The sequence below is a fragment of the Lepidochelys kempii genome, chromosome 20 (genome assembly GCF_965140285.1).
Source record: "Lepidochelys kempii isolate rLepKem1 chromosome 20, rLepKem1.hap1, whole genome shotgun sequence".
Taxonomy (NCBI): Eukaryota; Metazoa; Chordata; order Testudines; family Cheloniidae; genus Lepidochelys; species Lepidochelys kempii.
Window position 1 is genome coordinate 3,895,596 of NC_136399.1, and position 27,595 is coordinate 3,923,190.

A 27,595-nucleotide genomic window follows, 5' to 3' on the forward strand; every position below is an offset into this window, starting at 1 on the left:
TGGGGCTGGGGTGTGAGGCTGGAGATAGGGAGAAGTGGGGCTGGGGTGTGGGGCTGTAGGGGGTATGTGGGGCTGGGGTGTGAGGCTGGAGAGGGGGAGATGTGGGGCTGTAGGGGGGTATGTGGGGCTGGGGTGTGAGGCTGGAGAGGGGGAGATGTGGGGCTGGGGTGTGGGGCTGTAGGGGGGTATGTGGGGCTGGGGTGTGAGGCTGGAGAGGGGGATATGTGGGGCTGGGGTGTGGCGCTGGAGGGGGAGATGCTGGGGCTGTGAGGCTGGAGATAGGGAGATGTGGGGCTAGGGTGTAGGGTGGGGAGGGGGAGATGTGGGGCTGGGGTGTAGGGTGGGGAGGGGGAGATGTGGGGCTGAATGGGGTATGTGGGGCTGGAGGAGGGTCCATGGGGCTGGTGTAGGGCTGGAGAGGGGGGTGTGGGCCATGTGGGTTGGGGATACAGGTATGTTTGGGTGGGGAGGGGTGGGGGTATATAGTGTAGGGAGGATTTGGGGAGGGGGTCTGTAACAGGTGCAGTATTTGGAAGCGGGGTGTTGGGGTGGGGAGAAGGTTTAGGGGCATTAGGTGGGGCTAGGAAAGAAAGTTTGACTGTGTGGGGAGGGTGGCCATGAGGCGCAGAGGAAACAAAGTTGGTGTGGGGCTGGGGAGTGTAGAGTGGGGGGTTGGGAAAGGATTGTGGGCTGGGATATATGTGGGGTCTGCGATTGGCATGGGCCGGGGTTGGGCCGGGCTGGCTGGAGAAGGGCCATGAGGTGGATCTGAGGAGGGGGCGGCAGTGCGGGGGTGGAGATTGGGACTGGGGAGGCTGTCAGGGCCTGGGGGAAATGCGGCTGCATTCACACCCTGAGAACCACCGTGTAAGTGGGGCTCAGTACCACCCACACTGAAGCTTTATTGGGATGCCCCCCCGGGCAATAGCAGCCGTGGCACTGGGGCGCCTGCAAAGGCCCCGTTCTCTCCTTCCTCCCCCCAGAAAAACACCCCAAACCCTGTTACACCAAACTGACTCTGGAGCCAGTGGCATCATCTCCCAGCCTGGCCCCTACAGAGACAGTCATTGTGCCAGGCTGCCAGCTGCTGCCGTGCTGGGCCTGGGTGGAGGAGAGGGGGCTGAGCCTGCCTTCGAACCGGGGCCTTCAGAGAGGCCTGCCTGGGCCGGGTATTGTACCCGCCGTGGGTCTCAGCACCCCATTCTCAGCTGTACTCTGCATCTGCGGCTCCCACGGATTGCAACTGGGGTTCTCAGGGCTCTGCTTCTTTGGACATCAAGCTCTTGCTGCCAGTCCCGGGGCAAAATCTATCTCATCTCTCCACCCCAAATCTGTCTATCCCATACCTCCCCCATCTCATCTATCTATCTATCCACATCTAATCATTGTGGTATCTGCGCTCCCATTTGCCCGGTACCCTTCCCTCTGCCACAAGGCGGGTGGGGGTTACTTCATTGCTTGCTTTTGTAGCCGAAGGGAAGACTTTTCCAGCTGGTTCCTTTTGATCCCAAATCTAATCTCCCTGACCTCTTTCACTCCAGGTTTTTTTGCACTGTACCCCCTGCCCCCCACCCCCTGCAGTGGTGCCGGAGTGCCTTGCAATATTAGAAAGCAAACAAAGAACAATCTGGTCCCCTCTCTCTCCACCAGGCAGCGGGGCCTGGGATGGGGGCAGAGGGAGCTGGACTGTACCAAGCCAAAGCAGTGAGGTGAAGTGCAGAAGCTGCTAGAAGTGGGAGTTCAGACCACCAGCTCCCTACACATTCCTCCCACAGCTGCGTAGAGGTTGCAATGCAGAGCCCCGCTTTCCTGCCTTTTTGCAGACTGATTCCCATCCGCACCTCTGACTTCCTCCGGGCCCCCATGTTGCCCCAGCATAAAACTGACAAAGAGAGCCATGAAAGTGACTCAGCATCTTCACGCCTCCCGCATGTCACAGCCCTTGAGACTCAAACCCAGACCCCCATGGGGCCTGTAAGTGGCAGATCCACTGGGTGACCCCCAAGCCAAGCCTCTACCCACATGCAGCATCCAGCTCAGCTCAGCTCCCCTGGGAGCTCCACTTCCTTGCAGGTTTTGCAGCTCTGACTCAGGGCCTGCCCCGTAATCTAGCTGCTGCTTCCTCAGGTTTCAGCGTGACTCGGATTCCTGCAGCTTCCCCACCCGGCTTCCAGTAAGAGGATACAGCGGGGATGCCAGGGTGCAGTGTAGCTTGCTGGGTCCCCATATCCCGCAGGCCGGCGACACCCTTTACTGACGGGCTCAGAGGGGTTTCATTTCAGAGTAAAAGACCTATGAGCTAATGGAAGGCATTAGCATTCTCCCAAGGAGAACGCTAAATGGGAGGCAGCATGTTCTAGTGGATAGAGCACTGGACTGGGGCTCAGGACACCTGGATTCAATTCCCTGCTTCATCACAGACACCCTGTGCAAGTCATTTCCCCGCTCTGTGCCTCAGTTTCCCCTCCCCCCCGCCCTAGTTAGATTATACACTTGGCAAGGCAGGGACTGTGTCTGTCCAGGACTGTGTTCTACTTGGGGCCCTTTAAGTCTTATTGCAATTATAAATAAATAAATGGTCTAAGCTAACGATGGGGCTTCCACCTGCCCCCCACTCTTGTGGGAGTGTTCTGATATGTCTGGCAGGGGGCAAAGGTTCCCTGTCTTAATTCCGCCCCTTTATTCTTAATGATAATCTCTTGGCCCCCCTTAGCGGATTGTCCTGTGCCTTGTATAGGGAAGGTACATTGACCCTCTTCCCACGGTATCTGAAGCTCAATCCACATGCCCCTGAGAGGCAGGGCAGGACTCTTATCCTCATTGTACAGATGGGGAAACTGAGGCATGGAACGGCTACATGACTTGTACGTGATGAAGCAGGGAACTGAATCCAGGTCTCCTGACCCACTGGACCATCCCTCCTCCCTAATGTGCCCCTTTAGCTGTCATGTGGCCAAGTTACACGCATTCCTCTCCTCTAACCCCTGCCCGTAAAGGAATCCCTCTGGCCCCCGGTCATCCTTATTGCTCCTCTTTGAACTCCCCCGAAGAACTGTACCTCATCTGAGCCTACACATGAGACACACAAGCCGACACAGACATGTGAATGCACACACTGCGTGCACACGCAAGTTCACATGTGCAGACACACGCATGCCCACACGCATGCCCACACACACGCGTACATGAGGCCCCACGTTTTTCCAAGGCCCTCAGCCCCTGTTCGGCCAGGTGCTCACAAGGAAGCAGCCACTGAGAAGGACCAGACCGGAGGCTGCTCTCATGGCTGTGTCCGGGCCCAGCTGCGGTTCTGAGACCAGCCTCAGGCTTCAGACCTGGAATTTGGCTTCCTCCGCCCTTTGTCTCCCTTAAAACAGCAGCTAAACAAGGGAGGGGGGCGTCCAAATGCAAAGGGGACAGGTCCTCGGCACTGCTCCAGCAAAGTCAACCCCTGCCCGGCCGGCAGCATCAGCTGGCACAGAGGGGGATTCTTGGGGCTCATGGAGCGTGTAAGGCTGCAAGGGACCATTTGATCATCGGAGCACCTGGACAGCACAGTCTGGAGAATGTCTCCGGGTGACCCCTGCCCTGAGCTGAGGAACGTCCAGCCGGCTCAAGCACCTCCAGATGGCGGGACCCGCTGGGCACTGATGGCCTCCTTTGGCACTCACCGGGTTGCCCTGGCGCCTGAGGCCAGGAGCAGAGAGGAAGGGCTGGCTGTGGCCTGTGGGTGCCCAAAAACCCCACCAGGGCTGTGTGGCTCCCTTGTGCCCTGGCCCCATCTGACACGGGCATCTCGTTCCCAGGCCCCCCTTCTGAGCTCAGCCCCCCCCAGCAATGGGACACCATGGGATCAAGGGAAGGTGGGTCTGCTGGTTAGAGTCCAGGTAGAGTCAGGACTCCTGGGTTCTCTCCCCAGTTCTGGGAAGGGGAGTGGGGTCCAGTGGTTAGAGCAGGGGGCTGGGAGCCAGGACTCCTGGGTTCTCTCCCCAGCTCTGGGAGGGGAGTGGGGTCCAGGGGTTAGAGTAGGGGGCTGGGAGCCAGGACTCCTGGGTTCTCTCCCCAGCTCTGGGAGGGGAGTGAGGTCCAGTGGTTAGAGCAGGGGGCTGGGAGCCAGGACTCCCGGGTTCTCTCCCCAGTTCTGGGAAGGGGAGTGGGGTCCAGTGGTTAGAGCAGGGGGCTGGGAGCCAGGACTCCTGGGTTCTCTCCCCAGCTCTGAGAGAGGAGTGGGGTCCAGTGGTTAGAGCAGGGGCTGGGAGCCAGGACTCCTGGGTTCTCTTCCCCAGCTCTGGAAGGGGAGTGCAGTCCAGTGGTCAGAGTAGGGGGCTGGGAGCCAGGACTCCTGGGTTCACTGGGTGCTAGTGGGCGAGTCGCTCGCCCTCTCTCTGTTTTCTCCATCCCCACCATGGGTCTGGGGCTGGTTCCCCCAGCAGGTTGCCAGTCTCAGCAGATGATGCCCAGCGCCCAAGACCCCCCCTAACGCAGGCACCGGGCTGGGGGCCCTTTCCTCAGCCTGGCCCTCAGGACCCAGCGGTTTGGGGACAAAGGCACGGAGGCGGGCAGGAGCCTGGGGCCGGGACCCGGGCAGGGGGCGCGGGCCTGGCTCCAGGGACCCCTCCCCCGGCCTGCTGGCTCCCAGCCGGGCCCCGCCACCTTAAGCGATCCGGGCCGCTCCACCTTAAGGGCTGGCGCCGTGGCTAAGCCCAGCCCGGTGCTTGCGGCGGGCGCCGGGGCCGGGGGCTGGCGCAGGAGCGGGACCCGGCGCGGCTCACACGGGCGAGGCGAGGCCGGACCAGCGGGAGCGTCTCCAGCAGCTGCGCCCCCAGCACCCGCCCCGCGCAGCCCGGGCTGCAGGCAGAGACCCAGCAGGGACCCCAGCGCCCCCCCATCCCAGCGACCCCCCCCGTGCCCGCCCAGCGCCCCCCCATCCCAGCGCCCCCCCCCGTGCCCGCCCAGCGCCCCCCCATCCCAGCGACCCCCCCCCGTGCCCGCCCAGCGCCCCCCATCCCAGCGACCCCCCATCCCAGCGCCAGCCCAGAATCCCCGGCCCTGCGCCCCCCGGCCCAGCGCCCCCCCCATTGCCAGCCCAGCGCCCCCCCCCATTGCCAGCCCAGCCCCCCCCGGCCCAGCGCCCAGCATGGCCGAGCCCAGCACGGAATGCAGCATCAAGGTGCTCTGCCGATTCCGGCCCCTGAACCAGGCGGAGATCCTGCGGGGGGACAAATTCATCCCCCTCTTCCAAGGGGACGACAGCGTCATCCTCGGGGTAAGTGCCCCCCCCCGCCGGTGCGGGCCCCCCCCCCCCCAAACTCCCCTCCTCCCCGCTGCGGCATCGGCCCCGGGCTGCCCGGCCGGGGGGAAAGGGGCCCCCCGTGCCCAGCGCACAAAGAGCTGGGGGGTTGGGGGGGTCCCCCCAGCCCCCGCGAACTCTGCGGCTGCCGGGAGATGGGCTCCCAAGAGCGGGGGCGGGGGGGGGAGGCTGTATTGCGGATCCTCCATCCCAGCCGAGGCAACTGGGTGTGGCCAGCAGGGCTGGGCATTTGGCTACTGGTGTGTGACCCATAGAAAATCCCTGGCTTCCCTCCCCCCCGGGATGGGGACCCCCCCCCCTTTGCATGCAGACCCTCCAGCTGGCTCATTTCCCCTCCCCCACCATCTGTCCGTCTGTCTGTCCCTAGCCTGCAAAGCCGCCACCTCCCGCCCCCCCCCCCCGACCTTGCGAGGGTGAAAGGTGAACGCCCCGCCCTGCTCGGACAGGCTCGGGGCCTGGCGATGCCAGCTTGCCCCGGTGCCCCTGCGGGGCGGGGGGGGAGGAGCAGATGGTGCAGGTCCCGCCGTGGGCTGCAGGTTGTTTACTTCAAGGCATCCGCGCCCCTGACGCGCTCTCTCCGCAGCTGCCCGCCTGGCTGGGGGGTCGAGGAGCCTGGGGTCCCGGCCTCGGGGAGAGAGCGGGCGAGGGCAGGGCGCGGGGGCCCCCGGGTGGGGTTGTCAAAATCAGCCCCTTGCTTTAGCCAAGAGCGAGGGTCGTGGGTGTAACCTGGGCTGACGCTCCAGCTGAGATGGGGGGGCCCTTCACGCCGGGGACCGAGATCAGGGGCCCCCGTCGCACCAGGCGCTCCAGAGACAGACCGTCCCTGCCTCCCAGAGCTCCCAGGCTAAGTAGACAAGAGGTTGAAAGGGAAACTGAGTCACCCAGCAGGGGAGGGGAACCCAGGGCCAGAGCCCAGCTGTCCTGTGTCCCAGTTAAGTGCTGTAGCCACTAGACCACGCTGCGTCCCCCGGTCTGGCTCTCTCGCACCCCAGCCCCCCCTTTGCCGTCTGACCGGGAGCTGGGGGGCATCTGTGCCAAGATGCCTGCACTTTTCTCCTCCCGGCCTAAAGGCCCTTTCCTGCCCGTCCACGCGCCCAGCAGCGATGCCACCCGCCGGACGCATGGCTCTGTCAGCCCTGCAGGCCCCCCCCCCCCACATTGTGCCCGGCTCCAGACAACAACAGAACGGTCATTCCCCTCCCCCCATCTCCTGGTCTCCTTCCCGTCTGAGGCTGGGGAACGGCCGGGGGGGGGTGGGGGCGTGGAGAGCCCGCCGGAGCCCAGGGAGCGCGCCGGGGGCCGCGCTGGCAGCCGGGGAGGGGAATCTCTCTCTGGGCAGGGATTAGGCCGCGGCTCCCGGATTAATGAGTTTGTCTGGTGACTAGCGGGATCCCTCTCCCGCCGCTCGCTGCTGGGTCGCACTTAGGGCCCCCAGGGGTTTGCATGGGGCCTGAGGAGGGGGCGGGGGGTTCAGGGAGGCCACCCCCGGGGCAGGAGCTGTGGGGCAGGAGGCTTTTGCGCCTGCAGGGGCAAGATTGTGGGCCGGGGGGAGCCGAGAGCCGGGGGGGGGTTGGGCACCCTGCCGCGTAGCCGTGACACAGCCCCTGTCACCGGAGCGTCTGAGCCTGGCCGTCTGTGGTGGCTTTATCCTCAGCAGCTCGCACGCTGGCAAAGCAGCCCACGCAGGAGACCCTACAATAACAAACCCAGCCCTTCTGGGAGCCCCTGCGATAACAACCCAGCCTGTGTGAACAGGACAATCCAGCCCTCCCAACAAAAAGCCAGCCCCTGCAGGTGACCCTACAATAACAAGCCAGTGCAGGTACCTGGTGCAGGGGGCTGAGTGGATTCGTTATTATTTATTGAGCCCTGGCCAGGTGCATGATGGGAGTCAGTGCCAGGCTGGCAGCCCCCCCAATGTCCTGGCTGGTGTGGGTGCCCCCTAAAGGATGCATAAGGGACTAGCTGTTCCAGTGCTTTGGAGCTCGGCGCGGCGGGTTGGTGCTGAAGGTCGCAGGTTCTAGGCCCGGTTCCCCAGGTGGGCTGGGGGCGAGGAGGGGTCTGTGGCTTGCAGCCCAGGTGTTGGGCAGTTTGCAGAGCCCTGGCAGGGACGGGGCACGCTGGCAGCTGCCAGCACCGGCCTGGGTTGAACCTTTCCCTTGCTTGTTGTGGTTCCGGAGCCGCTGGCTTTGGAGAGTCCTGGGGACCCTAGCTCTGGGGTATCGGGGCTGCAGGCGGACCAGTGAGTGGCACAAATACTCTGCTCCCCCTGCCCCCCTGTGGCATCGTGGGCGTAAGGGGTTTCTTAGCCATACGGGGGGGATAAGGAAGGGCCTGCGTAGGTCTGGGGGGGCCGGGCTCCAGGAGGAATGAATGCCTGGGGAGTGGGGGCCATGGGCTAGGCTGGGTGTTTGGAGAGGGCTCCTCCGTGGGGGCGGGTACGGCGCTGCTCTGTCTGTGCTGCATTCCAAGGGCACAAGTGGGATGAGTTTGCTGGGCCTTGGCCAAGTTCCCCATTCGGACGCGTCGCCGCTTCTCCTCTGGGCTTGGCTTTGTTGGCATCTCTGCCCCGGAGTGAGCCAGGCTGCGGGAGAAAGGGGCATTGGCAGGAGAGTCCAGGGCTGGGCTAATGGGGCTGCGGGTTGGGAGTGAGGGGCACCGGTAGAGCTGGGGGGAGCCCAGGGCTGGGCTAACAGGGTGTCACGGAGTGTGGGGAAGTCAGGGCCCTGCACCCTCCACTTCCTGCCATTCACCGTGACTCTCAGCCAGTCAGTAAAACAGAAGGTTTATTAGATGACAGGAATGTGGTCCAAAACAGAGCTTGTAGGTACAGAAAACAGGTCCCCTCAGTCAGGTCCTTCTTGGGGGGTGGGGAGCCCAGACCCTGGTTCTGGGCCTCCCTCCGTTTCCCCAGCCAGCTCCAAACTGAAACCTCCTCCAGCCCCTCTTCTGGCCTTTGTCCCTTTCCCGGGCCAGGAGGCCACCTGATCTCTTTGTTCTCCAACCCCTTCAATTGGCACCTTGCAGGGGAGGGGCCCAGGCCATCAGTCCCCAGGAGACAGGGTGTCGGCCATTCTCTGCACAGACCCCTGCATACCGTTGCCCTCTAGGGCTCTGAAACAATCACACCCCCTTATCACCCCACCTAGATACTGAAGAAATGCCTAGGAGAAACCGAGGCACCCACACAGTATTCAGAGAGAACATTAAGAACAGTCCCTCTGCGGGTTAGGCGTGAAGGGCCCAGCTCTGGGCCTAGCTCCTGTATCGATAATGTCCCATGTCTCTCTTGAACTGGGGGTGGGGTCTGGCCCCTCCAAGAAGTCGGTCAGTCCCCTGGCTCTTCAGTCCCCAAACCCCCTCCCAGGGGTCCCAGCCCTGCCCCCCATGCCATCTGGGAAGCTGCTGTCCTGTCTTGGCAGACCTGGGCCTGGCCCGGGGCGTCTCCAGCACCTGGACAGCTCCCGGCGCGGGCCTGGCCTCTTTGGTGGGGGGAGGGGAGGAAGAGCCTCCCTGCTGGGCCTGGCAGTGGGAGAAGCACGAGTCAACTCAGCCTCACCCCCTCAGTGCCAGGGAGGGAGGGGGCCCAGAGCGAACTGGGGGGGGTGAGGGGGGTGAGGATTGGAGACACGTCTCCCGTGCCCACCCACTGGGGCCCAAGGGGGAACCTCTGTGATGGCTTCTCTATGGGAGAGCCCAGGGCTGGGCGGGCAGGGGGCTGCGGGTCGGGAGTGAGGGGCACCGGCAGAGCTGGGGGGGCAAGCTGGCACTGTGGTATTATTTCCTTGCTTTCCCGAGCACAGGAGGCCGGGCTGCGGGGGGGGTGGGGGGCGGGCTCGGCCTGGGGGCCCACGGGGTGAACCCTCTGTATTGCGGGGATGGGGTGGCGCCAGCCTGGCGGGGGCTGGGGGTCTCTACCTGGGGACTGACCCACCCCGTTTGCTTCCCCCCAGGGCAAGCCCTACGTTTTCGACCGCGTCTTCCCCCCCAACACCACCCAGGAGCAGGTGTACCATGCCTGCGCCATGCAGATCGTCAAGGGTGAGCAGGGGAGGGGCTGGGGGCAGCCCAGCGCGGAGTTTAGCAGTGGGGGGAGGATGGGGGGGGGCAGATCCAGGCTGCCGGGGGCGGTGGAGGGTGAGGAGGGGCTGGGGGCAGTGGGAGTGAGGAGGGGGTGGGGGCAGGGGAGGAGGGGCGGGGGGAAGGGGGGAAGGGGCAGGGGGAAGGAGGGGGCAAAGGGGAGGGGCACGGGGAGGGGGCTCTCATTTACCCCTCTCTCTTGCAGATGTGCTGGCCGGGTATAATGGCACCATCTTCGCCTACGGGCAGACATCATCGGGGAAGACCCACACCATGGAGGTGAGACAGGCGGGGCTGGGAGGGCAGGGTGATGCCCCCCCTCCGGGGCGAGGGGCTGGTGCTGCGGGTGGGGGTGGAGGGGCTCAGTTAGCCCCTTGTCCTCTCCTAAAATCTGCTGGGAGGGAGACTGGGCCCCACGGCTGACCCCCTCCCTCCCCTTGCCCTCAGGGGAAGCTGCACGACCCCCAGCTGATGGGCATCATCCCGCGCATCGCCCGTGACATCTTCAACCACATCTACGCCATGGACGAGAACCTGGAGTTCCACATCAAGGTGAGCGGGGGCCGGGGGCAGGCTCTGGGGTCAGAGCTGTGGGGGAGGGGGTCCGGGGGGGCTCTGGGGTGGGAGTCATGGGGGATCAGAGCCATGGGGGGAGAGTGGGTGGGGGGCTCTGGGGGAATTTGAAGAGGGCCTCAGATCAGGGTGGGGGGCAGCACTGGGGATCTCTGGGGTGGAAGAGGATGGGGAGGTTTATGGGGACCTGCAGGGGGTGATCTGGGAGGCCCGGGGGGGGTTCCTATGGGCTCATTCCCCTCCCCACTCCCCCCCCCCGCCCTGGTCTGTGCTCACGTGGCTCCATCTTGGTCTTTCTCAGGTTTCCTACTTTGAAATTTACCTGGACAAAATTCGGGACCTGCTGGATGGTGAGTGACGCCCCCCCAGGAGAGCCGGGGCAGACACAGATGGGGCTGCCCCCTGGGGGGCTCAAGAAGTGGGGTGCAGAGGGGGCTGCTACTGCTGCTTCCTGAATGGCTGAGCTGGGGGAGCTGGTCAGGGGGTGCTGCTGGGGGCCCCATGTGATCCCCAACCCCCTCTGCCCGGGGGGCCCCTCTCCGGTCCCCCCAGCCCCAGGCCCTCCCCCCATTCCAGCTTGGGCCTTTCTTTCCCCAGTGACCAAGACCAACCTGTCGGTGCATGAGGACAAGAACCGGGTGCCCTACGTCAAGGTGAGGGGGGGAGGGAGGTCCCCTCGTGTGGGGAAGCAGGTGGGGGGCTGTGGAGGGGCGGGGAAGGGGACTGAGGGAGCAGCCAGAGGGTTGGAAGAGAATCCCCTGCTGCATGGAGGAAGCCGGGGGGTGGGGGAGCAGAGCAGGGGACCCCTGTGGGGTGGGGTGAGCAGCCCCCAGTGTGAGGTGGGGAGGTAGGGGCCTGATGGGGGTGAGGAGGGGCTGTGAGGGAGGGCCGTCCTGAGGGGTTGGGGGGGTGAGGAGCCCCCTGTGCGAAGCTGTGAGGGTGGGGACTGGGGGGGTGAGGGCCCCCCGTGTGAGGCTTGGGGGGAGGGCTGCCCTGAGGGAGGCTGTGGGGGGAGAGGGCCCCCCCACCTGAGCCTGACCCTCCCCGCTCCCCCGGCAGGGCTGCACTGAGCGCTTTGTCTCCAGCCCGGAGGAGATCCTGGATGTGATCGACGAGGGCAAATCCAACCGGCACGTGGCCGTCACCAGTGAGCAGCTGGGGCACCGGCTGGGGGGTGTCCAGTCCCGGTGTCCCCATCAGCCCCGGCCCCCAGGGCTGGGGAGTGGGGGGGCTGGGCGAGCGGATGGGGGCTGGGGCCCTGCTGACTCGAGGCTGGACAATGGCTGGACACTGTGCCCGGGGCGGGGGCTCTGTGCCCAGGGGAGACAGGGGGGCTCTGTGCCCACGGGGGGCCAGTGCCGGCAGGCCTCCCACCCCTGCGTCTCCCCCCAGACATGAACGAGCACAGTTCCCGCAGCCACAGCATCTTCCTCATCAACATCAAGCAGGAGAACATGGAGACGGAGCAGAAGCTCAGCGGGAAGCTCTACCTGGTGGACCTGGCTGGCAGCGAGAAGGTGCCAAGGCCGGGGGGCGGGTGGCGGGGGCAGGGAGGGGCAGAGTGTCCGGGGGCGGGAGGGGCTCGGACATCCCCCACCCAGCTTCGGAATCTCTGCCCAGACACCTGGGTCCCGGGCGAGAAGGCCCTGCCCCCACGGGGGTCTTGGCTCATCCCTGCAGCCGAGACCCCATGTGCGCCATGGCTCCCCGCCTCTGGGAGGGCGACGTCCTGTGGCGGGATGGGAGCCCCCCCCCCACTCCCCGCAACCGACACCCGCTCTGCCGACAGGTCAGCAAGACGGGGGCTGAAGGGGCCGTGCTGGACGAGGCCAAGAACATCAACAAGTCGCTGTCGGCCCTGGGCAACGTCATCTCGGCCCTGGCGGAGGGGACGGTGAGAGATGCCCCCTCCCCGCTGGGCCCCCCCCAGGGCTCCTCGGGGTGGGGATCCTCCTGCCCCCCACCCCAGAGCTGGAGTTCAGGGTCTCCCTCTCCGGTCCAACCCTGACAGGCTCCCCCCCTTTCTCCCCGCCTCCTCTGGGGGACCTGAGCCTGGCTACCTCTTGTGCCCAGGGCACCCATCCTTCCCCCCAGCCCCTCTGTGTCCCAGGGCGCCACTCCCACCCCAGGGTGCCACTCCCATAGCCCTCCTCTGCCCTGGGCATCCCTCCCCGCTAGGGCACCCGTCCCTCCCCCCCAGCCCCTCTGTGCCCCAGGGTGCCCCTCCCATCCCAGGGCACCCTCCCATAACCCCCCTCTGCACCCCTGCTGCCCTGAGGTGCCCCCATGATGCTTCCAGGGTGACCCAAGGTGTCAGGGGCGAATCACTCCCACTGCTCACAGCCTGAGAGTGGCTGTGCCCACTGGGGGAGACCTGCCCAGGCCTGCCGGTCGCTGGTGACCCACACGCCCGGCTGGGGGCTCTGCAGGCTGGCGAGTCCCACGGCCACCAGGAGATGGGTCTCCCGATCTCTGCAGCAACGCCCCCCAGCTTTCCGCCTTCCCTGCCGTTCAGCCCCTGTCCCCCCAGGAGGCCAAGCCCAGTGCTGGGTCTCTGGTAAAACCAAAGTGGGAATTTTCTGTCACTATTTTGTATGAATCCTGGGCGTGCTTCAGTTTCCCTCCCCCCGCCCCCCCAACCTGGGCAGCCATGCCTTGGAGGGGAAACAGGAGCACATCGGGGTCAAAAAAACTGTTACCAACTCTTCCCGCTTCGTCCCAGCACCGCCCCCCCATAACTCCCCTCCTGCGCCCCTTGCAGAAGAGCTACGTGCCCTACCGGGACAGCAAGATGACGCGGATCCTGCAGGACTCGCTGGGCGGGAACTGCCGCACGACCATGTTCATCTGCTGCTCACCCTCCAGCTACAACGACGCCGAGACCAAGTCCACCCTCATGTTCGGCCAACGGTACAGGAACCTCGCCAGCGGCCCTGGCCACCTGCTACCCCGGGGGCGGTGTCCCGCTGGCAGGGCCCGCAGGCCCCTCCCTATGCTGTCCCCCGCTGCCCCCGGGGGTCTCCCTGCTTGCTGGGCCCGCAGGCCTCCTCCCCGTGGGGCCGCCCGCTGCCCTCCTGCTACCCCTGGTGCGACTCCCCCACCCACCTGTGTGTGCTGGGCTCTGGCACTGTGAATCACCGTGGCCCCCCACCTGGAAGGGAGCCTGGAGTGGCCCTAAATCTGCTCAGGAGCTGCCGGGGCAGGGGCCGGGAGAGGCTGAGGGCCGGGCTGGGGTTGCTTGGTTCCCCACGTCGGGGTGTTCCGGATTCAGGGAGCGGGCAGAGCCGGGGTTGGGGTTGGAGAACCAAAGGGGGGCACTAGGAGGAGTTCAGGGGAAACCCCAGCTGGAGGGATCATTGCGGCCGGGAGATCAACTCCCTGGGGGGCTCTGGCCCCGGGAGGCAGCGCTGGAGAAAGGAGAGTTGGGGGCAGGGCTGTTTTGTGGGCCCCATATGAAAGGGCCGCCCCTGCCTTCCCTCCAGGGCCAAGACCATCAAGAACACCGCATCGGTGAACCTGGAGCTGACGGCTGAGCAGTGGAAGAAGAAGTATGAGAAGGAGAAGGAGAAGAACAAGACGATGAAGGAGACGATCGGGAAGCTGGAGGCTGAGCTGAGCCGCTGGAGGAATGGTGAGGCCGGGCCGGGGAACCCAGGCGTCCGGGTGGGGAGGGGGAGAGCTCACTCAGCCGCTGGAGGAATGGTGAGGCCGGGCCGGGGAACCCAGGCGTCCGGGTGGGGATGGGGAGAGCTCACTCAGCCACTGGAGGAATGGTGAGGCGGGGCCGGGGAACCCAGGCGTCCGGGTGGGGATGGGGAGAGCTCACTCAGCCACTGGAGGAATGGTGAGGCCGGGCCGGGGAACCCAGGCGTCCGGGTGGGGATGGGGAGAGCTCACTCAGCCACTGGAGGAATGGTGAGGCGGGGCCGGGGAACCCAGGCATCCGGGTGGGGAGGGGGAGCTGACCCTGCTGCTGGAGGAACGGTGAGGCCCAGTTGGGGGACCCAGGCATCCGGGTGGGGAGGGGAGCTCACCCTGTTCTGTGGGGGAGGGAGCTTCGTTCTCCAGGGCTGAGTTTCTGGCTGTCCCTGGGAGCTGGTGGGTGGGTCCCCTGTTTCGGTTCCATGGGGTTACCCTGCCCCCCCCCCGCACGCCCCCAGGGGAGAATGTGCCAGAGACGGAGCAGCTGGGCGAGGAGGAGAAGCCGGCGCCCGACACCTGTGACGAGACGCCCGTCAACGACAACGCCTCGTCCATCGTCATCCGCATCTCCGAGGAGGAACGGCGCAAGTACGAGGAGGAGATCCGCAAACTGTACAAGCAGCTTGACGACAAGGTCAGCCGGGACTCCCCCGCCCCCCCCCAGTGCCCGCTGCCCCCCCCAGTGCCCGCTGCCCCCCCCAGTGCCCGCTGCCCCCCCGTGCCCGCTGCCCCCCCCGTGCCCCCTCCCCTCCTGCAGCGCCCGCCCACGCAGGGAGATGCCAGGGCGCACACAGACCCCTGGGTGCACTGGGCCCCCCCGGCCTCCCACTGCAGGCTTTCCAAGACCCAGACCTCTCTGGGCGCAGCACCCCGCCCCGCGAACCTGCCAGCCAGTACAGGCCAGAGAGCCCGCCCGACACCTCATGTTTCCAGCCCCTTCTCTGCCCTCTGAGCCCAGGGGTGCCGCGCAGCAGATCGGGGGGCGCCCGTGGGGCGGGTGGCTCTGACCCTCCTTCCCCCCCCCCCCCCAGGACGACGAGATCAACCAGCAGAGCCAGCTGATGGAGAAGCTCTCGCAGCAGATGCTGGAGCAGGAGGAGGTGAGAGCCCGGGCGGGGGGCGGAGAGCGGGAGGGGGGCTGGACCCCAGGGGAGCCCCCTCTTCTCCTGGCGGGGGCTCCCTGCCTGACCGGCTGTGCCCCGCCCCCAGCTGCTGGTGTCGACGCGGGGGGACAACGAGAAGGTGCAGCGGGAGCTGGGCCGGCTGCAGGTGGAGAACGACTCGGCCAAGGAGGAGGTGCGCGAGGTGCTGCAGGCTCTGGAGGAGCTGGCCCTCAACTACGACCAGAAGGCCCAGGAGGCCGAGGAGAAGGGGCAGCAGAACCAGCTGCTGGTGGACGAGCTGTCCCAGAAAGTGGTGAGCTGGGGGGGGCGCTAAGGGCATCGAGCTGGGGGGGGGGCCCCTGATCCGGGGCCTGATCCAGGGCTAACCCGCGCTCCCCCGGCAGAGCACCCTGCTGGCCCTGGAGACGGAGCTGCAACGCCTGCAGGAGTTCGGCACCCGCCAGCGCAAGCGTGTGGCCGAGGTGCTCAACGGGCTCATGAAGGACCTGAGCGAGTTCAGCGTCATCGTGGGCAACGGGGAGATCAAGCTGGTGAGAGGGGGCGGGGGTGGGGAGGGGCAGGATTGAGCAGGGAGGGAGGGTGAAGGAGGGCTGGACTGGTGGGGTGGGACAGGCAAAGGGTGGCTCCCAGCTCCCCCCCCCCCAGCCAGTGGAGGTCAGTGGGGAAGGGGGATGGGATGGGATGGAGGGGGCAGAGGGCAGCTCTCAGTGGGGTGGGGGACGGGGTGGGGGGACAGGAGAGACATGGGTGGGTGGGGGAGGGGGTGGCTCTCAGCGGGGTGCGGGGAGGGGCACAGGGGGGGTAGGGGGACGGGGTGGAGGGAGGGGGAGGGGGCGGCTCTCAGCGGGGTGCGGGGAGGGGGACAAGGTATGGGGAGGGGGATGGGGGCAGGGCTGGCTCTCAGCGGGGTGGGGGTCGGGGCACGGGGGAGGGTAGGGGAATGGCGTGGGGGGGGGGCCGGGGGCGGCTCTCAGGGGGGTGCGGGGAGGGGGCTGGGGTGGGGGGCTGGGGTGGGGGGACAGGAGGGACATGGGTGGGTAGGGGAGGGGGTGGCTCTCAGCGGGGTGCGGGGAGGGGCACGGGGGGGAGGGGGACGGGGGGGAGGGGGCGGCTCTCAGCGGGGTGCGGGGAGGGGGACAAGGTATGGGGAGGGGGATGGGGGCAGGGCTGGCTCTCAGCGGGGTGGGGGTGGGGGCACGGGGGAGGGGAGGGGAACGGCGTGGAGGGGGGTGCGGGGAGGGGGCCGGGGGCGGCTCTCAGCTCCCTGCCCCCCCAGCCGGTGGAGATCAGCGGGGCCATCGAGGAGGAGTTCACGGTCGCCCGGCTCTACATCAGCAAGATCAAGGCGGAGGTGAAGGGGGTGGTGAAGCGATGCCGCCAGCTGGAGGCGCTGCAGGTCGAGTGCCAGCGGAAGATGGCCGTGACGGGCCGGGAGCTGGCCGCCTGCCAGCTGCTCATCTCCCAGGTGCGGGGCGGGAGCTGCGGGATGGCAGAATGGGGGTGGTGCCCTGCTGGGGGGCGGGGGTAGGGGCCGTGGGCTGGGCCCTGAGCAGGGTCTGGGTGTGATGGGGTCGGGGCTGAGGGCGGGTGTGATGGGGCCGGGGGCGGGTGTGATGAGGCCCTGGGGCTGGGGCCAGGTGTGATGGGGCTGTGGGTGCGTGGGGTGGGGCCGGGACCATGGGGCTGGGTGTGAGGGGGCCGTGGGGCTGAGGGCGGGTGCGATGGGGCCGTGGGGCTGGGTGTGATGGGACCAGGGCGGGTGTGATGGGACCAGGGTCGTGGGGCCGCGGGGCCGTGGGGCTGGGTGTGAGGGGGCCGTGGGGCTGGGTGTGAGGGGGCCTTGGGGCTGAGTGTGAGGGGGCCGTGGGGCTGGGTGTGAGGGGGCCGTGGGGCTGAGGGCGGGTGCGATGGGGCCGTGGGGCCGGATGTGATGGGACCAAGGCGGGTATGATGGGACCAGGGTCGTGGGGCCGCGGGGCTGAGGGCGGGTGTGATGGGGCTGAGGGCGGGTGTGATGGGGCCGCGGGGCCGTGGGGCTGGGTGTGATGGGGCCGTGGGGCTGGGTGTGATGGGGCCGTGGGGCTGAGGGCGGGTGTGATGGGGCCGGGTGTGAGGGGGCCGTGGGGCTGAGGGCAGGTGCGATGGGGCCGTGGGGCTGGGTGTGAGGGGGCTGTGGGGCTGAGGGCGGGTGTGAGGGGGCCGTGGGGCTGGGTGTGAGGGGGCCGTGCCGTGGGGCCGGATGTGATGGGACCAGGGCGGGTGCGATGGGGCCGTGGGGCCGGATGTGATGGGACCAAGGTGGGTATGATGGGGCCGCGGGGCCCCCCGCGAGCTCAGGGCCCCCCGCGAGCTCAGGGCCCCCCGGCTCCCCCGCAGCACGAGGCCAAGATCCGGTCGCTGAGCGAGTATATGCATAGTGTGGAGCTGAAGAAGCGGCACCTGGAGGAGTCGTACGACACGCTGAGCGAGGAGCTGGCCAAGCTGCAGGCCCAAGGTGCGTGTGGGGGTCCCGCCCCGCCTGGGCAGGGGGCTGTGGGGCGGGTGCCGGGGTCCCCCTAACCCTCTGCTCCTGGCCCTGCAGAGACCGTGCACGAGGCGGGCCGGAAGGACCAGGAGCAGGACCTGATCCAGGACGCCGACGAGGTCAAGGTGTGTGGGGCGGGCAGAGCCGGAGCTCTCGGGGGGTGGCCTCTGCTGGGGGGATGGCAGGGGGCTCTGTGCCGGGGAAGGGGCTCCCTTCCTCCCGCCTGCCTTCGCCCCTCATCCTTCCCCAGAGGAGCAGAATATCGGGGTGGGGGGGCGGGGCGGTGAGGAATCTGGGGCCCCTGGCTGGGGGGGGAATGGGGAGCCCTGTGGGGGGGAAAGCTAGGGCCCGCTCGGCGGGGCGGTGAGGAATCTGGGGCCCCTGGCTGGGGGGGAATGGGGAGCCCTGTGGGGGGGAAAGCTAGGGCCCGCTCGGCGGGGCGGTGAGGAATCTGGGGCCCCTGGCTGGGGGGGAATGGGGAGCCCTGTGGGGGGGAAAGCTAGGGCCCGCTCGGCGGGGCGGGGGCAGCGAGCCTGGTTAGGCAGTCTAGGACCCCCAGTCGGGGGGGCCCCGAGGGCGGGCTGGGGGGCCCGGTGCGGGGGATATGGGGCCCCAGGACAGGATGGGGCGGCCCTCGGAGCAGGGTGGGGAGCCCCGTGGGGGAGTCGGGGGCCCCTGGGGTGGGTTGGGGGGGGCTGCGGGGCCCCCGGCAGGGCCCGGCGCTAACCCTGGCCCTTGTGGTGCAGCTGGAAGGGCACCGCGAGGCCCACCACAAGCAGCTGGCCCGGCTGCGGGACGAGATCAACGAGAAGCAGAAGGTCATCGACGAGCTGACGGAGTGAGTGACCCCTCCGGCCTCCAGACAGCCCGCGGGGGTGGGGTGGGGGGTGTCCCGGACGGGCAGGGGCTCAGCACCGAGGGGGGCCGGAGGGGGCCCCCGGCACTGACCGCGTCTGTCTCTGTCCCGCCGCAGCCTGAACCAGAAGCTGCAGCTGGAGCTGGAGCAGCTCCGGGCCGACTACGAGAAACTCAAGAGCGAGGAGCAGGAGAAAACCACCAAACTGCAGGAGCTGACGTGAGCCCCGCCTGCCCCCCCCCAGCCCCCGTGACGCCCACCCCCCACTCCTGGAACTGAGACCCCCGCTCCCCCCGGGCCGGGGCTGAGGTTGGGTCCCGGTCCCGCTCTCCCCAGGACCAGGGCTCAGATTCCACCCCACGTGGGGCCAATTTGGCCCCCCAGTCCCAGGACCAGCTCCACCCTCTAGGGTCGCCCCCTCCCCCCAGCCCCGGGGTGGAATGTGGGGCCTGACCCCCCGTCTCCTCTGCCCCCTCTCCCCAGATTTCTGTACGAGCGCCACGAGCAGTCGAAGCAGGATCTCAAGGGGCTGGAGGAGACTGTCGTAAGTATTGGGGAGCTCCCCGGAGCTGGGGGGTGGGAAGGGCCGGTGTGGGGGGAACCTATCCTGACCTTAGCTCTGTCCGTCCGTCTCTGCCCCAGGCCCGGGAGCTCCAGACCCTTCACAACCTGCGCAAGCTTTTCGTTCAAGACGTCACGACTCGAGTCAAGAAAGTGAGTGGAGTCCAGCCTGGCTGAGGCCTGACCCTGGCCCCGCGCCCCCAGCCCGGCCCTGCGCCCCCAGCCGGTGCCAGGCCCCCCGGCCCCAGTCCTGCCCTGCCCCAACCTTCCTGGGCCGGTGCCAATCCTGGCTTCCCCAGCCCTGTGCCCCGCTGAGCCAGTACCAGCCCCTCCCTCCCCCACAGAGCACCCCCCTGCCAGCTGGGTGGCTGTGGCCATGCTTCACCCCGGTACCCCCTTCCCTGTGCCCCCCAGAGCGCAGAGATGGAACCCGAGGACAGTGGGGGGGCCCATTCTCAGAAGCAGAAGATTTCCTTTCTTGAGAACAACCTGGAGCAGCTTACAAAGGTTCACAAACAGGTAGGGGGAGGGGCCGAGCGCCTGCGGGGGGGCAGCCGGAGCGGGAGTGGGGGGCTGGAACAAAGCCAGCATGGAGAGGTGGGGAGGGCTCAGCCGGAACTGGCTGGGGTGGGGGGCACTCACTGTGAGTGGGGTGCCCAGGGGCACCGAGTGGGTTGTGCAGACCGGCAGGGGATGTGCCCTCTGCCCTGGGGGTACCCTCTGTGCCACTGTCTGGCACTGGGCGGGCCCGTTGGGGGGCTGGAGGGAGGTCACAGGACCCCACCCCCCCATTGGCATCGTCTGTTTTTATTTTCTGATCCATGTGTGTTGTGCACTGCTCACGAACCTCCATGCCTGTCCTGAGCCCGGAGCCCCCCTCCTCTGCTGCCCAGCTTGGGCTGACCCCCCAAATCCATGCCACCGCCCCCCAACAGTGCTGCCAGTGCCCTGACCCCATCTAGTGCCATCTGCAGCGGTCTCCTCTGGGGCACCCCCCACCCTGGGGCCTTAGAGTGACCGTCACCATGGCACCTGGGCTGAGAACGCCAGACTCATCACACCTGTCATGCATTCGGCACCGGGGGGGCTGAGTCTGCTCTTCCCGCCTCCCCTGCTCTGGGGCGGAGGAGGTGCCCCACTGGGGAGATCAGGCAACACTCCCCACCTTGTTCCCCTATGAGCGGCCCCTCCCCAGTGGTGGGGGGCAGGGGGACTGTCTGGCACATGCTGCGTGGTGGGGCAGAGCCTGGGCCGGCTGGTACTGGGGTGCAGGGGGGCGGAGCCTGGGGAGTGCATCCCAGAGCGGGGAGCGCGAATGTGGGCTTTGGCCGTGCTTTCCCCCGCACCCCCTCCCAGCTCTGCCTTGACCCCCACCCCTGTCAGCCCCTGCCTAGGCCTCTCCCTCCCCCTGTCAAGCCCCCTCCTTCCCCCACACCCCATCTGGCCCTGCCTAGCCCCCCTTCTTTGCCCCCCACCCCTGACTTGTGCCCGTCTCCATCCATTCTCAGTGTCTCTCCAGCTCCCCCTCCCCTTGCGCCTTGGCGTCCCGTTCCCCCCACATCCCTGCGCTGGGGGTGGGGGTGTCAGGCTGCTGCTGCACAGCAGGGGGCGCCTTCCTGTGCCCCCCGAGGGGCTGAGTCCCGGGGCGGGGGGGTAGCATAGCGCCATGGGGGAGAGGGGATGCAGCCACTTGCCCAGGCTGGGCATAACCTGGCTGCTTCCCCTGCCCCGAGCTGTGGCCCTGCCCACGGAGCCCTTCCCAGTCTCCTGCCCGATGCCCTGGGGCCCATGGGAGGCAGATGGGGTCAGGGGGCTGCCCCAGGTGCCGCGCGGTGTTGAGTCACTGCTCTGTGTCCCCTTTCGCTGCCTTTCCCTAGCTGGATCTCTGGGTCTCCAAGGTACCGTACCCCCCCCAAGCCTGCTCTCTCGCCGGGCAGGCAGGGCCAGGGCGGGCAGGAAATGTTTGCAGAGCTCACTCGAGGGTTCAGATGCGGCCCCTCCCTCCCGAAAACCTCCCCTCTCCCAGCTGCAGTTGGGACAGTCTCTCTGTGCCAGGGACAGTGCCCGTCAGGAGCCTGGGCACTTTCCCTCCCCTGGCAGCATCCCTGAGTGCCCCTTTCTCCCTGTTCCCTAGGAGGCAGGGGGCTTGGGCAGCACCCGGGATGGGCCATGCAGGATAGGGAGGGTCTGTGCCCCCCTCCCCATGGGCACCCCTCAGGCAGGCCGGGCTGGGCCCTCAGAATGGAGAGGTGAATGGTGGTGTCCCTCAGGGGTCTGTATTGGGACCAGTCCTATTCAACGTTATCCATAAATGATCTGGGAAAAGGGGTAAACAGCGAGGTGGCAAAATTTGCAGATACAAAACTACTCAAGACAGTTAAGTCCTAGGCAGATGGCGAAGAGCTACAAAGGGATCTCTCAGACCTGGGTGGCTGGGCAACAAAATGGCAGATGAAATTCGGTGTTGATAAATGCAAAGTAACGCACGTTGGAAAATGTAATCCCAACTATACCTATAAAATGATGGGGTCTAAATTAGCTGTTAAGAAAGAGATCTTGGAGTCACTGTGGATAGTTCTCTGAAAACAGCCACACAACGTGCAGTCAAAAAAGCAAACAGGATGTCGGGCATCATTAAGAAAGGGATAGATAATAAAACAGAAAATATCATGTTGCCTCGTTATAAATCCATGGTACGTCCACACCTTGAATACTGCGTGCAGATGTGGTCACCCCATCTCAAAACAGATGTAATGAAATTGGAAAAGGTTCAGAAAAGGGCAACGGAAATGATTAGGGGTATGGAATGGCTTCCGTATGAGAAGAGATTAATAAGACTGGGACTTTTCAGCTTGGAAAAGAGATGACTAAGGGGGGATGTGATAGAGGTCTATAAATCATGACTGGTGTGGAGAAAGTAAATCAGGAAGTGTTATTTACTCCTTCCGATAAACACAGGAACTAGCGGGTCACCAAATGAACTTTATAGACAGTAGGTTTAAAACAAACACAAGGAAGTATTTCTTCACACAGCGCACAGTCAAACTGTGGAACTCCTTGCTAGAGGATGTTGTGAAGGCCAAGACTATAACATGGTTCAAAAAAGAACTAGAGAAGTTCCTGGAGGATAGGTCCATTAATGGCTATTAGCCAGGATCGGCAGGGATAGCGCCACTTGCCTCTGTTTGCCAGAAGCTGGGAATGGGCAGCAGGGGATGGATCACTTGATGATTCCCTGTGCTGTTCATTCCCTTTGGGGCACCTGGCACTGGCCACTGTTGGGAGACAGGATACGGGGCTAGGTGGTCTGACCTCGTACGGCCATTCTTATGGTCTTACGTTCTCTGCTGTGTGATCTCAAACATTTTCTTGCCCGCCCCTCGCCCACAGCGGCTGTGCCAGACGGCGACCGTCCCTCTCCATCCCGCGCAGCTTGCCTCCCGCTTCCATGCTCCCCTCTGCCACGCGCTCTGCTTCTGCTCTGCCCCACCGCTACTGCCTGCATGCCACACGCCTGGCGGCACGGCCTGCCTGGGGCTGGGGGCTTGTGCCTGGCAGAGCTGGGGGGTGTGGGGTCAGCCTGGAGATGGTAGGCACCTGCCCCCCACCTCCCTGTGGGGCCAACCCAGCTGCCCTGCAGCTCTCCAGCCTTTCAGCCAACGTGTGCCCTGCGCCATGCAGCCTCAAGCCTGGCTCCACATAAGGAGGCAGGAGAGGGGGGCAAGGAAAGGGGCACGAATTTGACCAAGTCTCCATGGGCACTGGAGAGAGAGCACCAATGGGGAGGCACCCCAGGCTCCTAGATAGGGGGCATGACCCCTGTGCCCTGCCCCATACTGGACCCCCTCGCCCCAGGGGTCCCGAACTCAATATGCTAGTAGGGCTGAAAGAAGGATGGCAGGTTGCTGGAGCCACCAGCCCTCTACAAGGCCCCCACCCTAGGGCCACCGGTCCCACCACAGCCCTCTGCGTGGGAATCCCTGTTCCCCATCACTCCCTGGTGCAAGTGATGTAGCACGGGATTAATTGATCTGTGGAACTGCCTGCCACAGGCGGGCGCTGAGGCTGAGAGCTTAGAGGGCTTCAGACCTGGGAGCAAGGGGTGTATGAGCATATCCCAGAGACGGAGTGAGAGGGGCTGCAACCCCCCCCAGCCCCAAACTGATGGGGTGGGGGTCTTGCCCCAGGGCGGGTGACCCCTTAGCCCGCTGCTGGGGCGCGGGGGTGCTGGCTCCTTTCCCTGAAGCAGGCCACTGGCCCTGGGGCAGGACGGGTGCAGGAGATGGGGCGAGATGTGCTGCGGCTCCCTACGTAGGGCCGGGGGGGGAGGGCTCAGGGGGTCTTGTCTTGCCTCCACGGACACCCCCTTGTCTCTCCGGTGCCCCCAGCTGGTTCGTGACAATGCAGATCTGCGTTGTGAGCTTCCTAAGCTGGAGAAGCGGCTTCGGGCTACGGCTGAGCGAGTTAAGGCCCTGGAGGGTGCACTGAGGGAGGCCAAGGAGGGGGCCATGAAGGACAAGCGGCGTTACCAGCAGGAGGTGGACCGCATCAAGGAGGCCGTGCGTTACAAGAACTCCACCAAGCGCACCCACTCGGCGCAGATCGGTGAGCGCCCATCCGGGGGGCCGGGCAGTGGGGTCCCCGCCCCGTGTCCTACAGGAGCGGGCGCTGCCAGCGTCAGGGCCACCGACCCCCCACGCCCACAGGGGGCTTGGCGACTCCTGGGGCATTGGCCTTCTCCATGGGGAGTGGTCCTGTGGGCAGGGGAGGGCATGAGGGGTGGGCACCGCCGGACCCTCAAGCCAGCATGGTGTGAGCTGAGGGTGTAACCCACCCCCACCTCCCCTGTTCTTTGGGGGCTTTGCCCTCCCCCCAGCCTGCCCCGCTGCCTGCACAGCTGGGGGGTTCCCAAGAGCCCTGATTCAGTGGCGGTTTCTCCCTTTCAGCCAAGCCGGTGCGGCCGGGGCACTACCCGGTCTCGCCCACCAACCCCTACGGCGCCCGCAACTCCGACAGCGTCAGCTACACCAACAGCCTCTTCCAGAACTACCAGGCAGCCTACGGGCAGGGCTCCGCCCCAGACGCCTAGTGAGTGCCAGGGATGGGGGGGGGACCTCCGGCAGAGGGGCTGCCGGTCCCAGGGCCGTGGCCCCCTGCGAGCGGCTGTCCGTGCTGCGGTTCTGACGGCTCTGTCTGTCTGGGTCTCCCCTTGCTCAGTTTTGCCAACACCTCGTCCAGCAGTGGCACGGGCTCCTCCAGCGGCCCCCTGGCCCCCTACCAGAAGCTGAGCGTGGATAACGGTGAGAGGGGCCCAGCCTGCGTGGGGTGGGGGGCGCCGGGGGGAGAAGGGCAAATCCTGACGGGGGGGAGCCGGGAGCACGGAGCCTTCGGATGTGTCGGCTTCAGCTGGGCTGGACGGCCGGGTGGAGGCTGCTGCCAGGGAGCGGGCAGCTGAGGCTGGGGAGGGCCGGGGCCGGAGGTGGCCATCTGCTGGGGACCAGAACTTGCAGCCCATCAGAGATCTGCTGATAGCCAGGGCCCGTCCTGGGAGAGCACCCCAGGGCCCCTACCCTCAGGGACTGGCAGGGCAGGGGATGCAGGAGCTGGCTGCCAGGATGGTGCGGGGGCTGGGCCTCCCCCTGACACTGCACTTTCCTTTCCGTATCTTCCGGGCTGCAGGGAACGCCACAGACATCAACGATAACAGGTGAGGCCAGGGGCTCCCACGGGGGGAGGGGGGTGCTGGGGTGTGGCTCCGGGGGAGGCCAGCAAAACACAGGGTGGGGTTGGAACCGGGCATCCCCCAGCCAAGGGGTGTCACAGGGAGGGCGTCGTCCATGCCCGACAGCCCTGGGTTCAGGCCGTCTGCCCCGGGTTGGAGCAGCCAGGCTCTGGTCTGGGAAGGGGGTTGGCACTAGGGGGAGGGGCCTCCCGGGGCACAGCTGGGGGGGGCAGAGCTGAGCCCTCTCTCTGCCCGCAGAAGTGAGCTGCCCTGCAGCTGCCAGGCTGACGAACAAGCTAAGCTGTTCCCACTCCACCAGGAGACAGCAGCCAGCTAATAGCGCAGCTGGTGAGTGCCCTGCTCTGCCAGGTACCGCCCTGCCCTGCGGGCCTCTGCCCCTGCATCTGCCCTGCCGGGTACTGCCCCATGAGCCTCTGCCCCTGCCCTGCTCTGCTGGGTACCACCCTGGCCACAGGCCTCTGCCCCTGCACCCTCCGCCCTGCCAGGGACCGCCCTGCCCCATGGGCCTCTGCCCCTGCCCCCCACCCGCCCTGCTGAGGGCTGCCCTGCACCATGGGCCTCTGCCCCTGCACCCTCTGCCCTGCCAGGGACCGCCCTGCCCCATGGGCCTCTGCCCCTGCACCCTCCGCCCTGCCAGGGACCGCCCTGCCCCATGGGCCTCTGCCCCTGTCCCCCCACCCGCCCTGCTGAGGGCTGCCCTGCCCCATGGGCCTCTGCCCCTGTCCCTCCCTGCCCTGCTGGGGACTGCCCTGCCCCGTGGGCCTCTGCCCCTGCACCCCCTGCCCTGCCCTGTGGGCCTCTGCCCCTGCACTTCTCCCCCTGTTAGGGACTCCTTGCTATCTGCACCCTCCCGGAGAACAACCCCCATTGCACCTGCCCCCCACCCCCCTGCAGTCGCACTGTTGCTGCCCCCCCAATGCCTTTCAGTATCACGTGCACCACCTTCCTAGAGCCCCCCAGTGTCACACTGGCACTGCCTTGCCAGCTCCCCAGTATCGCGCTTGCACCCTTGGGTGCCTTCCCCTGCTGCCTCCCACATTAACCCTCCTCCATTGTGTGTCGCCCTGGGGGTTCTACCGTGAAAACTGCTGGGGGGGGGTAGCCCCTCCTCCTCCTGCCCCCAGGTCAAGCCGGGACCCCTGCCCGGCACAGCGCTGGCGGGTGAGCAAAGCTTGCCCCGGGGCAGGTCCCTGCTGTCCGGGGCGGCTTGAGATCTCACCCCATCCCCTCTTCTCTTGTAGTTTCTAACTGAGCTGGAGGCCTCTGCTCAGCATGCTGCTCTCTGGCTTCCCGGGCCTCTCTACTAACCCTCGTCTGTCCGTCCGCGCGTCTGACTGTCCTGCTCTCTCGTCTCCTGTGTCGTTTCCCAGCTGCTGCGCTCGCTCTCTCGCGCTCTCTCTGTCCTTGCAAGCTCGTTGATGTCGTAGCTCGCCCGTCGGGTCTGGGCTCGGCCTGCCTGGGGTCTGGCGCTCTGCCCGGGCTCGGCCTAGGAGCTGGTGCGGTGGCCCCTCCGGCCCAGCCCCGACCCACCTTGATTTTAAAATGCCTTAAGCAGACGCCACGAGGAATGTCTGGCATCGAACCCAGGCCCCAGGACGAGTGCCCTCCACCCCCCCCCCCGCACACCAGCTCCTCTGCACCCCATGGAAAGGGGGGTATTAGCCATTTCACCCCACATCCCTTCATCCCCCTCCTAGCCCTGGGGGTCCCAGAGCCCATGGCACCCCCAGGCGCTGCCCTTCCCCTGCTGTACTGGGACCTGCTGAGACAGAGGTGTCCCCAGCAGGGGGCGCCCTATGCGTAGCCAGCAGCAGGGGCGCATTGCCAGGTCCGGGGAGCCTGCTTTCTCATCTCAAGGGGTGAGCCCCCCCCAGCCTGCCATGCCGCTGGGGTGGAAGAGGCCCTGCAGCGTGGCCAGGTCAGTGCCTCAGGCTCGTCCCTCTGTCCCCCCAATGACAGTGCGCCCACCCCCCTTGCTGCACCCCAAGCTGCCAGCACTGCCCCAGCCCAGCCTGGCATCTGGACTTGGCGCTGCAGCGGCTGCCGAGTGGCCGTCTGTCCCTTCCACCGCAGCCGTGCTGGGGAGACAGCTGCTCCCCGGCCTCGCCCAGCATCAGACAAACCCCTGGAGAGCCCTTGTCCCCCGGGCAGGCTCAACAGAGATGCCGGGGAGCCCCAGCTCTCGTGCTGTGAGGGGTCCCTCCTGGGCAGGGCTCAGGGATCTGTACCTGGGCTGCAGTCTGCATCCTGCCCCCAGGAAGGGTCCCACCTCCCGGCACAGTCTGAGCTGGGCTCCTTCCTCCTCTGGGAGCCTATGTGCCCCTCAGCCTCACTCACCAGGCTACTGAGCCAGGAGGGGGTGGGGGTGCACACTGCTCATCTCCTCTGGGTGCCTTCCAGAGAGAGGGGGGCTCCCGTCAGAGCTAGCAGGTGGGGTGCTTTGGGGGCAGAGATGCTGTGCTATAAAATGGGGGGATACTGCCAATGTTGTGAAAACTACTTGTGTGGCTTTGCCCCTCCCCACGATGCCCATTATACAGCTTAGCCTATGGGGCCCGGGCATCCTGCACGGTGCTGTTCTGGACAAACCAAAGCTGCTAAACCCACGTTGGTGTCTTTTTTCTGTGTCACGGAGTAGCTGGGCTGGAGGGCAGCCGCCTCTAGCTTGCGTATGTGTGTCCCAAAGGGAAGCACGCAGACCACCTCCCCTGTCCCCTCTTCTCCCATCGCCACAGCTGATATGCCCAGAGCAGAGCGGGCCGGGCGCACCCTCAGCCCTACGTCGGGGTCACTCTGCCCCGCTCCTGAGAGGCAGGAACACGCAGGCCCTGCCCACCCGCACCCCCCGTCTGCTCACCTCACACCAAAATGTTGCATGTTGGAGTAAAAAGTGTTTGTTTAAAAAAAATCAATCAATAAAGAGATGAGAATGAGCGAGCGCCCTGGTGTCTGTGTGTGTGTGTGGGGGGAGCAGTGGGCATGAGACAGAAGCAAGAAACTTGTGGGCAGGCAACGTCCTTTGGTCTCGTGTTTGTGCAGCACTGTACACAGCGGCATGGTTCACAACGGGGGCTCCTACATCAGGCAGGGATGGGAATAACCTTCGCTGGCCCATGGGCCT

General features: G+C 66.2%; 1 protein-coding gene across 3 annotated transcripts; it reads left to right on the forward strand.

Annotated features, from left to right (window-relative positions):
• Positions 1-5,006: 5,006 nt before the first annotated feature.
• KIF5A (kinesin family member 5A) lies at positions 5,007-27,412 on the forward strand. 3 transcript variants are annotated; one of them, XM_078849499.1, is made up of 30 exons: positions 5,007-5,266; positions 9,265-9,352; positions 9,597-9,670; positions 9,839-9,943; positions 10,266-10,314; positions 10,562-10,617; positions 11,024-11,111; positions 11,357-11,481; positions 11,754-11,858; positions 12,726-12,874; positions 13,447-13,595; positions 14,125-14,300; positions 14,698-14,766; positions 14,876-15,082; positions 15,174-15,320; positions 16,067-16,255; positions 17,167-17,284; positions 17,372-17,439; positions 18,061-18,152; positions 18,288-18,389; positions 18,654-18,714; positions 18,813-18,884; positions 19,146-19,250; positions 20,609-20,629; positions 23,120-23,336; positions 23,678-23,819; positions 23,949-24,031; positions 24,411-24,438; positions 24,712-24,801; positions 25,716-27,412. In XM_078849499.1, the coding sequence occupies exons 1-29, from the start codon at positions 5,138-5,140 to the stop codon at positions 24,788-24,790; spliced, it is 3,093 nt and encodes a 1,030-aa protein (XP_078705625.1). In that variant the 5' UTR covers positions 5,007-5,137; the 3' UTR covers positions 24,791-24,801; positions 25,716-27,412. The 3 variants fall into 3 exon arrangements, with proteins under 3 accessions (XP_078705625.1, XP_078705627.1, XP_078705626.1); XM_078849501.1 differs by lacking the exon at positions 18,813-18,884 and having other exon boundaries at positions 5,057-5,266; XM_078849500.1 differs by lacking the exon at positions 20,609-20,629 and having other exon boundaries at positions 5,059-5,266.
• Positions 27,413-27,595: the final 183 nt, after the last annotated feature.